Source organism: Gymnogyps californianus, chromosome 1 (genome assembly GCF_018139145.2).
Source record: "Gymnogyps californianus isolate 813 chromosome 1, ASM1813914v2, whole genome shotgun sequence".
NCBI classification, from domain to species: Eukaryota; Metazoa; Chordata; class Aves; order Accipitriformes; family Cathartidae; genus Gymnogyps; species Gymnogyps californianus.
In genome coordinates this window covers 97,770,915-97,785,877 of record NC_059471.1, presented here as the reverse complement: position 1 = coordinate 97,785,877, position 14,963 = coordinate 97,770,915, and the positions used below count along the sequence as shown (strand labels likewise).

Sequence of the window (14,963 nt, the reverse complement as noted above, 5' to 3'; positions counted from 1 at the left end):
TATGTCATTGCATGTCACCTGGGGTAACTGTGTAGTTATGAACAGTACCCATTTCTATACATGTGAACCTCAGTTTATATATTGTTGACATTACCTAAATGCAATAACCAATTGTATTTTTTGAAGTAAATCGACAACAGTTAGTATGTTATGGTTGATGCTTCTGCTGTTAGATGCCGGAAAGTGAGCCCTGCCGTCCGAGTACCTACTAGATATCTAGTCTTAGGGGATGGTCCTTCTCTGACTTACTAATGTGTTTGATGCTATGTATTCTGAAAAGCCTCAGTGACTTTTAAACGTCACTGTCTGGACTCTTTACTTGGGTTTTGGTGTCTGGGAGTGTGGAAAGGAGAGTCTAAAATCAGACGAAAACAACTTTTAAAAGATGGTTTTTGTATGTCTGTTACAGTCTTCTGTAGAGACAGGAGGGACTGAATTTTGCATTTGGTAACAATAGAGATTATTCGTACATATTAAGGAATGTGTAAGAGTTTGCATGGTCAGGGTTGAGTAAGAAGTATCCTGAGCAGAATAAAACATATTGAGCATCTTGAATACTTAATACATTATCTTGAAATTGAAGGAATTAAGGTAATAACTAAAATTCTAAAACTTTGATGCTTGTAATAGGAGCATCGAGGGTCCATTTCATCTGTCCTTTTTCCCTTGTGCCTTTGGAAACTGTTTCTCTTAGTATTTATGTACCCAGAATCATTTCTCTCCTAAAATTTGTCAAGATAGTTTTACATCTTTTCTAACAGTTGCTTTCATGAGGGTTTTCAAAGGTAATGGTTGGTGATAATGAGAAAGTTAATGTAGGTAATGATGAACCTCTAATGAAGTCTCTTTCTCTTTGAAGTTAATCCTGTGATTAGACTCCAAATGTATTTTTAGAGCCAAAATTACACAAGCATGCTTTATCTCCTTAAAAAAAAATAAAAAAACTTTAAAAAAAAAAATGCAAGCAACTAATTGTTTTATTTTTCTAGCAAATTCCAAGTGCCATTGCAGGCACACTCAGTCCCCAAGGGATTATGGTGCCAGCATCAGCATTGCAGCAGGGAAATGTAACTATGGCAACAGTAGCAGGTATGACACAGTAAAGAAAAACTGGCACCTTGCTCTTCATTTTGATTTCTTTTATAGTTGTTACAAAAAATACACAAATACTTTTAAAAATGTGTTTTAACTCTAATACCTGAAAAGTTGTTATAATGCAGTCGAGTGCCTTACTGGTTTCTGAATGTTCGTTTAATTTATATGTGTACCAAGTATGCATATATGAGTGGAAGTTACACATGTATAATATTAAGAGATCTTTCTGTGCAACGCTACCTTTGTTAAAAGACATTTCAGAGACTGGATTGTTTTACTCCCCCCCCCCCCCCCCCCCCAAAAAAAAGAATTGTCTTTGACAAAAACATGCATTATCTAAAATATTGCACTTGCTAGCTGTCTCATGCTCTATGGAGTTTGGAACCACACCTACAAGTTTGTGGAATCCTTGATGTCCAAGTTGTTCTACTATTGTATGGAGATGACACTTGAACTGAAATGTTTTATCTTGCTTCTAAGCAAGGTTTTAAAACAAACAGGTAAAACCCCTTGACTACAAATGCAACAAAGCAATGTAGTGTGCTCCTACAGCATATACTTGCAAAGAGGTTATCCTGAGACACAATATGTGCTTTGTGGCTTTAGTGCCCAGGACCCCCTATGCATTCACCAAGATTCTGTCACCTTAGTTGACCTGAACATCTAGGTGTCACCCAGCTGACTGCCCGAACCAGTCGACTTACGTAAGTGTGGTTTTGGTGTTGTGACCCTTGTTGGCTGAAGAGTTAGCTCAGTTAAAACAAAACGATGAACTGTTTTATAGCCTGATAGTCATGACATTTCCTTTGAAAATAGATTTAGAATGCCTAAAATACAGGGAAACATAATCAAATTTCATACAGATTTTTGCAGATGGAAAAAAAAATTAGTGTAGCAAAGAGCGCATCTTACATGCTTACTAGAAAAGAATAATCCATACATTATCAAAACTGTTGTATTGTCTGCAGTGCTGATGTGTTTATGTTTAAAGAGAATAATATTTGAAGGGCTTTTACTTACCTATAGTCTTTGTTGCTATTTTGTTTTAAGGGGGGACAGTGTATCAGCCAGTCACTGTGGTCACTCCACAAGGTCAAGTGGTGACACAGGCACTGTCACCTGGGACTATTCGGATCCAGAACTCTCAGGTTTGTTTCATGGGCTTCATAGAATAGTATTCTGGGTTCAAATAAATCTCACTGGTTTTAAGAGTTTTGGTTTAAATTTCACACGCTGTCAGAATGAGCTCTGTGTACACACACGTAGTAACTAATGTAAAATTAATGCAAGCACTGCTATAGGAGTTACAAGTTGTATGCCACCTCCAAACGTGGCATAAGGTCCCAGACAGATCTCCCTTGCCACGACAGGTCATCATAGTTCCTACCTGTTAAATATCTTTTTTTACTGATGGCAGAGAAATATAGGTACATGGATTTAAAAAAAAAAAAAAAAAAAATTAAAAAACCCCCCACCCCCAAACCCAACAAACAAACAAACAAACTCCCACCAAACCAAAAAACCCTCTGAATTAAATAGACACCTTTTCCAATGATTAAAACTTTTCTAATTGTTGAACTAGGTTTGTGGCTGGATAGATTTACTATATTGTATTATGGTGCCACACTGCTGTTGTCAGAAATTCAACTTCTTATCATGATGGCAACCACTAGTACTGTGAAACTGTATGTATTTCAGATTTATGTATGTTGAGAAGTATTTTGCCATAAAACCTTCAAAATACTCAGTTGGGACTATGGGACATCCTCACATTGGACTCATTGTATTGTACCCTGAAAGATAAGGGCCAGCACTCTTTTTTGGGGAGGCTCTTAAGAGTTGGATCTGGAGAGCTCGAAGAAACAACTAAGGAAAAGGAAACATGAATACTAGACCATCTTCAGTTAGGGAAAACATTGCTAGCTTTCTCTTGGAGCAGGAAGTGGTAAATCAAATCTTCCAGGAATCTGGAGTCAATTAAAAATGTGAATGAGGAGCTACCATCTCCACAGCATAAAATCTGTTGGTAATCACTGACTCACTGTCCTCTTTTCTTCCTCCTTCTGACCTTCCAACCAAAAAAATATGCTTAGAGTATTCTTATCTTCTTTTTATTGGCAGTAGCAGATATGTACTTGCCCATATTCTTCCCTAGAATGCATGCAGTTCTGTCCTCAGATACCTTTCAGAAAGAAATGTGTAAAATTACTCTCCTAGACGGAAGTGTTTCTGAAGAAAAATGCTTTTTATACCTCTGATGAAAAAAATAAAATACTGAGTGGAAAATAATGCCTATAGCCTATAAACAAAAAAAGGACTTGACCTTCTATATAGATCTGTGGCTGCTCTTGATGTTAGTAGGAGACTCCAAACCCACCTATACATAGGTTTGGATCTGTATTCCTTGTCACCCATAGGAAATCCTTCTTCAAATTCTTCTTTTTCAGTGTTTCAGAATGCTGTGGAGGTAGGGGAAAAATAGTGAGGGAGAGCTATGGAAAGTTCATTATAAAGCCTCCATATACAAGCAGATTATTTAGAATATAAAACGTTATTTTGGAAATAAAAGTATGCTCCAAATATGTATTTGTTGTAATTTGATAGCTTAAACCTCATTTAAAACTTGTTTCATACAGGACATATACATAATGAGTGGCTTGAAGAAATTGCTCCGTACTGTCTGAAAAAACTGATTTAGAATGATTGCCATTATAATTGTCTGAAATATAATCTCATATGCAATTTATATGCTGTTTCTTCTTATCTCTGTGTAAGCATTTAAGAAAGTATTCCCTGATGTTCAGCTAAGTGATGTGCAAATGATTTGATGTATCCATAGGAAGTGAAAAAGAAAGCAAAAGTGAGAAAGAAATAAGAACCTTTAGGAAAACAGTAAAATAGAGAGTTGTAAAGTGAATTAAGGGTTCTACCATATATATCTTCTTGCTCTTTGAGAATTTAGATGCATTTATTTAGCAGGACCTTTAGTGTCTTTGTTTGCAATTCCAACATAATAATAATTAATTTTCCTTTAAGTCCTTTGTTTAAATCTTAAATCAGTACTATTTTACAGCTTCCATAGTTGTTTGTTTGCACACAGTGAGTATATTCAGCATTGTGTTTTTCAGTTGCTCTTCACGTGTGCAAATGGCTACATAGGGTGACAAGGCAATCAGATCCCTAGGGTAGTGTAGATTAGTACAGAAGATCATTAACCTGACATGTACTACATAGGTGGATTTTATTCTAAATTATAGTACATCAACATTTGGCTACTGACACAAGGTCACATACACAGCCTAATAACAGCTGTAATTCTTAAAACAGACGTTACATGAAATGTGGAAACTATAGAAATCTGATACAGCATTTTCCCTGGATAAAGACATTTTGGAATGCTATTGTAGGATAGCTGCTATTGTAAGTCTTCCCTAGCAAATTAAGTAGCTTTTTATAACCTGCATGCCTCAAGCCTGATTTTTTTTTTCCTTCTATAAATGAGTTATTCATACATTGATACAGAATACTGCTATTACTATGTTAACTGCCTTATTTCTTCTAAAATTATATGTGCAGCTTCAGTTGCAATTAAACCAAGATCTAGGCATCTTGCATCAAGATGATGGCTCATCGAAAAATAAAAGAGGAGTTCTTCCCAAGCACGCTACAAATGTGATGAGATCTTGGCTTTTTCAGCACATAGGGGTAAGGACTGAACATGATCAGGAGTCACAGGTTGTTATGTAACTCTTTTATGTGGTCTCTTATGATTTTGCTTCATAAAGAAGGTGAATTTATTCTGTTGTCATTTGTGTAATCTCAGTTCAGTTTTCCCTGAAGTCATTTGGAGTAGTTCTACAGTCTGATGTTGGTTGATTTTTATTAATATTTTAATAAGTATGTTACATTTGTACAAATGTACTCATGATCTCAATAAACACTGTTAAAAGGGATCTTTCTTCATTTCATTGTGTTGAGAACTTAATGCTCTCTACACCCTGGTTCATGGCACAAGGAAAAATAATTCCGTCTGTGTTTTGTGGGGGTTTTTTTGTAGAGGAGAATTTAAAATTTTCTGGCTTTATCTCCTTTCCAACAGTCCTTCTAATGTGTACCAAGTGTGTTACTATCTACTTGTACTTTCAATAGAATGTCTTTCCTTTGCATAAATACTTATCCTGAAAGGATAAATGGGTCTCAAGTTATATCACAATGTTTAGTTGATTGATATTTTGTCTTTTACAACTATTTTACAACAGACAAATGATACAGGGAAACTGCGTATGCTTCTTACGTTACGTACACTCTCTTCATCCGTTTAGTTCAGAGTAGCTTTATTTAACTAGGAAATGCGTGTCAGTACTCTCATATGACATTGCCTTTAGACAGCATAACTAATCAAATCTTATCACATGCCGTGTTGCCCAGGGATCACACTGTTTAATAAAGACTGTCAGCCATGAGAAGCTTTTTCTTCTGAATTACACATCAGCAGTTTAATGGTATCGTATACACTTTCAAGGATAGAATCAGTTTTGTGTAGTAAAGCACTCTTTGTTAAATGATTTTTATCTATAAAAGTTTGAGGTTTCTAAAGTTTGTTTTTGAACAAGTCAGATGGTCTTAATCTAGCAGCTTTGATGAGTTGTAATACAAGAGTCCTTATTTTTGATGAGATGAAATAAGCTTGTGCCTTTTTTGTTTGCTTTTTTGTCCTGTTTAGCACCCATATCCAACAGAGGATGAGAAGAAACAGATTGCAGCACAAACAAATCTGACACTACTCCAGGTTAACAATTGGTAAGAGCAAAAAGTCTTACTTGATGTCTGTTGCTGTTGCCACGTGCTCACAACATAGAGAAATAGTTAAAAGTATAACTTGCATACCTGGAGTTGAACTTACTGTTCTACTTCTGGTACAAATTATCTATAAAAATACAATAATTATGCACTCATACACAAGCATATGATTTTTATAGTAAGTTATAATAATACTTGTGCAATTTAAATTACATAAGGACTCCAGAAGACTTTGCAACATTAAGGAATTACATTCTGTTCTATTGCTGAAAGAGATGGAAGTACTCATGTCTCTTCTGCAAGTAAAGAAATTGAAGTGTAAAGTCGTTTAGTGACCTGAAGCTCTGAAAAGTGTTCTCTGGTAATCATGATTGCAAATGTGTAAGAAGTTACTGTTAACAGATACTCGTTCTGCTCTGATATCAAAGGATGCTATCCCCTGAGCAGTGGTGTCCGAATGGAGAGTGTCAATACCTCAGCTATTCTAGTTCATGGCGCAACATGTTTTAGCATGTCTTATCTTCACTAGAGGTTTAAGATAATACGCCTGCCCCTGCAGAAGAGGAGTGAGGGTGCCAACATGCATCCTATTCTGCTTGTGGTATTGGTTCCTAAAATTATTGCAGCTAAGTCCCAACAGAGATCTTCCTCAGATTTCAAAGATGATGCTGGCTGCATGGCTGCAGAGGGGTCCAGTGGGGAAATACTCAAGATAGGGGCAGTACACTGGTTCCAAAAGTGGAACAGTGTAACTATGCCTGTGTGACACGGTAGTAACAGAGCTTTATGGTACTGGGATTCGACTAATGTCTCTGCAGCGCATTGCATTACACCATGTGGACCTGCCAGCTGCACCCTACTTCATTCCATTGCAGGTAAAGATGGGTCCTGGATGTGTTTTGTCAGATTTAGCAAGGGATGGTATCCTCGGTCACAGCTCCTTGCCACAGCTAGCTACATTGAAATTGATTCAGCTAACTGCTGGTAGCTAAGTGAGATGTGGTTTAAGTATTTTCTTGTTCACTAGCAGAAAGGGGAAGGGCAGCAATTAGCATGCTAAAATAAACAAGTGAAAATCAGGGAACGAAAAGGAATTGGGAAAGAACTGAAAAATGTGTTTGCTATTGTCTCCTGGATCAGGAATCAGACCTTGGAAAGCCAAGGAGACTATAAAATAAGTAATGCGGGAGCTTAAGGAAATAAATGAAACCAGACCAAACAAAGTAGGTTAGGCAGGGGCTAGATTTTAGGTGAACCCTAATGAGAGGAGTATCGGCTTTCTGAGCTGTGCTGTCAGCAAGTTTTCTGGTGCTTAGTTTTTAATAAGATCGTGAAGTGTACATCTGTCATGCTGTCCGGAGAATTTCCCCCTCTGAGGTGGGGGGAAAAATGCTGCTAGCAGCAAAAAGATAGAAGTACTTTCTTAGCTAGTTTGCCAAAGTCAAAGGATGCCAGTGTTCTAGGAGCAGTTTTACACATTAAAAAGAATGTCAAGCCAAGCTGGTAGGGAGAAGATTTTACATTCCTAATTTTTTTTTTTCCCCCACTGCATACTTTGTAGATCTGAGAGAGAGAGAATTTACAGCCAACTGGTCATAAGTACTTCTTGCCTTTTTGATTGTGTTTAGGTTTATCAATGCTAGAAGGCGAATTCTTCAGCCAATGCTGGATTCCAGTTGTTCTGAAACTCCAAAAACAAAGAAGAAAACAGCTCAGAACCGACCGGTTCAGAGGTTCTGGCCTGACTCCATTGCCTCAGGAGTTGCTCAGCAGCAATCTAATGAGCTCACGATGTCAGATGGTAGGGAGAACTGGCTAAACCACAGATAATAAAGTTAATTCCTCTGTAACAGGGAAATGAAGGGTTTGATACCTTTGGGGGGAGAGGAACTTCTTGATATTTTGGTATAAATGTGGTTTTAATCTGGAAAAACATAAATGTGTCAATTTTTCCTTCTTTAAAGTTTTTGTGTGTTTTGGGGGGGGTATTTTATTGGAATTTATGTTGAGAGACTGTTGCTTTTGTTTCAAAAGTTATGAAACAACAGAACAAAGGTTAGATGTGCAACTAAGTTCTCTCAGTATGTGTATGCACATCAGTAGCATTCTGTTTGATTAGCAGTATTGGACTGCAGTTCCAGTTTTATGACTCCCCGTCCTGTTCATGTTCCTTTCACTACTGTCGGAGGGACTGAGCATCTGCAATTCTATATATGCCTCATGTGTTTCAAGTTGAACACTGAGAAGCAGAGAAATGTAATAGAGCCTCGAAAGACTTTGACTGAAGTAACATCCTTAGCATCAGATCAAACAAGTAGACTCAATTTAAGGAAGATAAATAACTGCTTTAATCTCAGGACCGTTCTTTCTGTCCTGCCGCCTGCTGCTTTATTCCTTTCCAGTTTGTAGCAACTTTTCCCTCAGCCTCTGCTCAATCTGACAACAGCTTTATCCATTGAAGTCATCTTGAATCTCTATGAACAATCCCATTTTTCTGCAGTGAATTAAGCTGGAATACGTTGCAGAAATGGTCTTGTGATGACTTGATTGGAGAATTGCTGTAATGGGTGTCCATAACACAGCTAAGTTTAAGATTCCTGGCCAACTTAATTCTGGCATTTCCTGATATTTAAGTGTTTGACAATCTATATTATTTTATTTTAATTTAGCTCCTTAGGTTTTCTTCCTGTTGATTAGAAACAAACTCTGTTATATATAAATATGTATTACTTAAAATTAGAAACCAAGAAAGATGCTAAAGTACTACAATTTTGCTTCTCCAGGTGCTGTTGTAACAATTACAGCTCCAGTCAACATGAATGTAGACAGTCTCCAGTCTTTGTCATCCGATGGTGCTACTTTGGCTGTTCAGCAAGTTATGATGGCAGGGCAAAGTGAGGATGAGTCTGTAGACAGCGGTGAAGATGATGGAGGAGATCTCTCAACAACAAATATCAGTGGGCTGGTCTTGGATAACAGCGATTCTCTGCAGTAGGAAGCAAGAGAGTGTGACAAAATGTTTAGGAAAAAGAATGGACTGACTGACTGTTTTTATAGTTTGCACAGCAAACATTTTACACAAGTTTTATTTCTAATATGTTTTATATGTAGATATAGAAGGGTGCACTTTTTTGTATTTCATAGTAAGCTTAAAGAGTGTTTTTGCAGGTGCAGCAACTTCTTTCAAATGTGTTTTTTCATTTCTTTTCCTTATTTCAGAAAATTATATCTAGTAATATAAAGAACCACATAAGCACCCCTTTGTTCTATGAATTGGAAGTGCTGCAGTTTCTAAAGAATTATGCAGTTTCAATTAGTGCTGTTATTTAACACAGCTCTTGATGGGCAGATGATGTAAATTTAAAGCATGTGACACTAGCGTGTGAAACTTGATCATTAAGTTAGATGCATATATTTGAAAGATGCTTCTGCACCTTAAAAACTGCTAGTCTGAGGTGGACAGCAACACACATAAAAAGAAAACGTTGATGTGTGATTCAGTAGCGAATGTATGGCAATTTAAATAAGTTTAGTTTCTCTCATAGTCCGTGAGCCTGTTTATCATTTGCTATAAAAGCTCCTATTTTTACCTTGCTGGGGTTATTGGATAAAAAATATTTTTATAAATTCACTAGGAATTGGGATGACAACTGTATGAAACAGGAGGGGGAAAAAAAAAAAAAAAAGAGTTTCCAGAGGGGAAAAATAAATATTTAGTATTCCTATTTGGAAGGTCTGAAAACTGACCAAATTTAATAAACAAGCCTACACTAGCATTCTATGATTCTCAGCTATCCCACAGTGATACACTATATTTGATAATAGCATAAGAAGGGCCCACTGTTTGATGGGATTTTGATATTGTCAAACATTGATTTATATTATGTGTAAACTAATATTCAAATTACATTAACTCTGTATCTAGACTTGTATCTGAAGATATTTGCTAAATGAGTATTCAGGTAAGTAAATTCAAATACCCATGACTTTTCCAGTTATTAGAGAAATTTAACAGTCTATAGTTTGTACAACTGAATCTGAAAAATGAAAAGTTGCCTACTATACAGTCATGAATTCTGCTATCACTCTGCTATTTTATTGCATTTTAAATATTTTCCCCTAATACAAAAAGAAATATAACTTAAGGGTTTATATAAAATTTCTTCAAATCTGAAGGTTACTACCCTAATATACAGCAGGCTTTATTAGAGTAGAAAATCCTTGTGTGTCATTTAAAAACTAAGAGCTAGTGATGAAAACGCCTTTTTTTTTTTTTTTTTTTTTTGTGTGTGTGTGTGTGGTAACAGTTCATTTCTTTTTTTCCCCAAAGTTTGGAGTCTGTGTCTATCTATCCATGAACACTTACTTTTGGAACTTTGTATTTCCTGTTATTACGTACAAATAACAGACTCCAAGAGTCTCATGGTATGATCAGTGTCCTCTTTTCCCCCTGTCCATTTGTCACAATGTTGGGTTAGATCAAAGCCAGAACTTCCTTCTGATTTAGACCAAATCTAGTTGAGTTTCTAACGTGACGGGGAAAAAGATGTTAGCTTTTAGAATCTTTAGACACTGTGTTTGAACAAAGCCCCTTGACAGATGCAAATATTTAATTGAACACTTAACTTCTGCTTCACGAAACACTCAGGCATGTGCTTAGGTCCCATTGATTTCAGTAGGATTAACGCATGTACTTTTTGACATGCTTAAATGGTTGGAAGCCGGTCTTTAAAGATTGTCTTCCAAGGCAAGTATAAGTTGATATGAAGAAAAACTTCAGTAAGAAATGTCAGTAGCATTGGCATACATACATGGAGAATAATACTAGTTTTCAATGACTAGTAGCTATTTTGAAAAATTGGCGTTGGGTTTCGCTCAACACAAGTGATGTTTCTGCTATGACTTTCACTTATTCCTGCCTGAGGATCTTGCTTCTTAGTTCAAATGCTGTAATGGTCTACTCCAGCTGGAGTGGTAATTTCTAAACAATTTGTTTTCTTCTAACTTCTCTGCTTTGCCACTAATGTGCCATGTTTTTTAGAGAGCATAGTAAATGAATAATGAAAGATTTAATTAGGAAGGCTTTGACATAGCATAACTATCTCAAAGGCTATTGTCAAATCCAGTTTGACCCCAGAACATTTAAGAAGACAGATAGCATGTACAAATCATGCTCCTTTGGAAACACTCAACCTGCTGCTCCTACAAAGGATACCGGAGATGACTAGAACAGAGACACAGATTCTGTATTTTTCTTTTTAGTTGTTTTTGTTTTAACTCCATAAGTGTTTCATCACCCCCACAGTTTCCATTATGTAGTAGGTTATATTTGTTGGTTTGTTTGGGGTTTTTATTCAGCTACCCTTGTTCATGTTTAATAGTGCGTTAATCCTTGTACTTCTAGCACATAGGCAGATGAATAGTCTACTTCTCAGTGTGTACAGGCCTATGGACACATACGTGCTTTTCCAAATCAACCTATGCTGGAGGAACAGGCCATTTCTCACTATCTCCTTTCCCTCCCTGACCAGTTGTCGCTGCCTCAGATCTACCAGCAGAGCTTTCCCCAGCCTACTTCGAGGTAGTCTAGGAAGCAGCTCAGCCGGCAGAGCTGTTGGGGTAGCAAGTAGCCAGCAGTGAGGGGAAGGGTAAACCAAAATGGGCAAAACTTCTGTGGTTTGGAGATAAATGTGGCAATGGGTATTGCCCCACATTTCAAAACTATGAGAACTGAGATCTTAAAAAGAGAGAGGGTATTAAAACAATTTAATATCTATACAGCTGGCTGGAAGAGGGTTCTCAGGAATATGTAGTTTATGTGCCACTTGGAACTCAATTGGAAACAACCAGGCATCAGGGTTTGCAAACTTCTGAAAGTTTATTTTTCAGAAAGAAACCGTTGTCTGGTTAGCTTTTTTTTATCCCCCCCACCTTACATGCAGCAGAAGTTTTATTCTTCTGAAACATTTGCGACCTTGTCTTCAGCTAGTTTATCAATACCTGGAAAGTGAAGCTGACAGAATTTACTGTGAAAGGGGGAATATGGAATAGTTTTACTGTCAAATTAGAAAGAAAAACATAGGGACATGAATTCCTAAAACTGAAAAGGCTTTACTAATGTGATCAAAGGTATCGCTTAACATATGGAACTCAAACCTTGTCTTTGCATTCAGTGAGAATTCTGTAGTGGGTATGAACTGCTGTTGGCGTTTAACCCCAGCTGGTAGCGAAGCACCACACAGCTGCTCGTTCACTCCCCCCTGGTGGGATGGGGAAGAGAATCAGAACAGTAAAAGTGAGAAAACTCGTGGGTTGAGATAAAGACAGATTAATAGGTAAAGCAAAAGCCGTGCACGCAAGCAAAGCAAAACAAGGAATCCGTTCACCACTTCCCATCGGCAGGCAGGTGTTCAGCCATCTCCAGGAAAGCAGGGCTCCATCACGTGTAACGGTTACCTGGGAAGACAAACACCATCACTCCGAATGTCCCCCCCTCCTTCTTCTTCCCCCAGCTTTATATGCCGAGCATGACGTCTTATGGTATGGAATACCCCTTTGGCCAGTTGGGGTCAGCTGTCCCGGCTGTGTCCCCTCCCGACTTCTTGTGCACCCCCAGCCTCCTCGCTGGTGGGGTGGGGTGAGAAGCAGAAAAGGCCTTGACTCTGTGTAAGCGCTGCTCAGCAGTAACTAAAACATCCCTGAATTATCAACACTGTTTCCAGCACAAACCCAAAACAGAGCCCCATACTAGCTACTATGAAGAAAATTGACTCTACCCCAGCCAAAACCAGCACAACTGCACAGAACTGCTTGTTCTTCTCACGACTTAAAAGAAAAAAAAAAAAAAAGTAGTGTCCTTCCTTTTTTGCTGTGTAAGAAAGATTGCTGGTTTAAGCAAAGCATCACTATTCAGGAAAGGTGTATGTTTACATTAGCTAAAAAGTCTTTATAGGGGACCTAACTTTAAACCCATGTATAATTCCCCCCCACCCCCAATTAAAGTAATATTCATATGCAATAGAACTAATTTGTTTTTAAAATCAATGTAATTCCGCAATTATGATTATTGAAACTTTAAAGTTTCTTTCAATGTAGTCTAGATCATTAACCCAAACCAGGGTTCTCGGTCCAATTTTTCCAAGTTTTCTGTAACAGGCAAGGCAATTTCCTGTTGTTTAACTTCAGAAACATTGCGTTTTAGTAAATCAATTCCAAATTGATCAGGATATATTTTTAAATGACTGTTCCGAAGAAATAATCGTGTTGGAAAACATTTAGAATCGACAGGCATGGCTCTGGCTGTACGGAGGGTTTCCTTGATACGGATATTGGGTCCAAGTGGAGTCCTGCTGACCTCATGGAAACTCCTTAAGGCTGCGTGTCTGGCTGCATTTACCTGCAAGAGAATTGGTTCCTTGTTCTGGTCCCTGATCACTGTTAGGAACCTTTTGGAGAGCCCTCCAACTTTATGTTGCCTGCATACCTAGGTTTTCTTCCAGTGGAAACCAGGGTATGGACGAAAGGCTTAGAAGGGCGGGAATTCGTGTTGGCCTGGTGCGCGCCACATCATACTGTTCTGATGTTCAAAATATGGTCAGAAAGCAGACCTACGCTGAGGAATTAGAGTTCCCAGTTCCTGCGCTTTAGAAGTAGCTTCAGATTTATGGATATGCGAGTGGAGTAGGGCCACAAAGACTTAATGCGTGAATAATATATCCATTTGTTTCTCTAATCACATGGAAAAAGAATTAGAAGGCAGTTCAGCTTCCTGACTTTATGAACTTGACAGCCCAAACGATGAAACAAAGTCTTTGAAGAGATGATAGTTTCATAAAACCATTAGACTTGTAGCACTTCAAACAAACAAAAACCCAAACCACCCTGGTATTTTGAAAAATTGGAACACATGCATTTAATTGTAATTAACGTTGATTTAAGATTTATTTTCTGAAGCTGAGTCGTCTTGGGAGAAAAAAAATGAATATGTCTATGCAAGACACAAATGTCAAAAATGTGTGAATTACCCATTTTTAGGTGCTGTACTGTTATTGTCTTTCTGACTTCTGTTACTTTGATTAGTCTTTTAAACCTTTCAGCCTTATATTCAGCTTAGTTTTTAGAGTTGAATAGGCAAAATGTAGTTTTGAAATCCTGTTGGAAATGTAACTAACCTTCATTCCCTCATGAAAATCTCGCATGTTAAACAATTAAGTGAAATGTTTTGGTTTCCTAATAATAAATTCAAACTCTCACCATCTCCTAAAAACAGAGCATATCCATGAAAATGCACCCTTAATTGTAGGGTGCAAATGACCAAATCATCAGCCTTGTGCTGAATACACTTTGCTCTTTACTGTTCAGTGTAGCTGAATAGTAAAGCAGGTTCGTTTTGCCAAACTCAAACTCCGTGTGGATTCCTTCCCCCCCCACACACCCCTGCCCTTGGCTTGCTAAGCTCCTTCAAATAGGTTTTGGGTTGTTTAATTTTTAACTCCTGAAGTAACTTGATCATCCAGTGTAAAGTGTAGTGAAATTGGCACTAACGTGCTTTTAAGTGATTGCCCAAATCATGTTATTTGTTCATTCTTGTCACCTGGAAATATAACCTCTGTTCCTTTTCTGTGACTTAGTTCTTTAGGACCTGCTGAGTGATCCCAGCTGTTTTTGCCAGAGAAAAGCAAGGTGCGAGAAAGCAGCCAAATGCCTTACCAGCCTTGTAGACTACTATAAAGATACTTACTTCATGTTAATAGAATCCAGTGTTTTCAGGTCGTGACAGAAGTGGCCCATAAATCTTTCTGTGGGTTAGCAAGATTTGGTCTATACAATCGACAATCTTGAAAATGTGAACCCTGTAACTTTTTTTTCCTTGGTTGTTAAGGGATTTTGAAGCAACTGATCTATCATAGGATAAAATTAAAAATGAGAATATGCTTCATGGATGACTTATTTTTACACTACTGTTCTCTGTGAACAGAAAAAGCACATTTTTAAAGCAAAGCATTTGCGTTACTTTAGCAGTATTGTTTGGCTGAAAGACAAATATGTTTTCAAGAAATCTTGAGCGT

General features: G+C 37.5%; 1 protein-coding gene across 5 annotated transcripts in view; it reads left to right on the top strand.

Moving 5' to 3' along the window:
- The window catches only part of PKNOX1 (PBX/knotted 1 homeobox 1), a 43,494-nt gene extending 33,342 nt beyond the window's left edge, over positions 1-10,152 (top strand). For all 5 annotated transcript variants that reach the window (XM_050909773.1, XM_050909934.1, XM_050909855.1 and 2 more), the window contains 6 exons: positions 990-1,089; positions 2,146-2,243; positions 4,672-4,800; positions 5,819-5,895; positions 7,524-7,696; positions 8,679-10,152. In XM_050909773.1, the coding sequence (XP_050765730.1) occupies positions 990-1,089; positions 2,146-2,243; positions 4,672-4,800; positions 5,819-5,895; positions 7,524-7,696; positions 8,679-8,890 (789 nt within the window). In that variant the 3' untranslated portion in view covers positions 8,891-10,152. The remainder of the gene's footprint in view (positions 1-989; positions 1,090-2,145; positions 2,244-4,671; positions 4,801-5,818; positions 5,896-7,523; positions 7,697-8,678) is intronic.
- Positions 10,153-14,963: the final 4,811 nt, after the last annotated feature.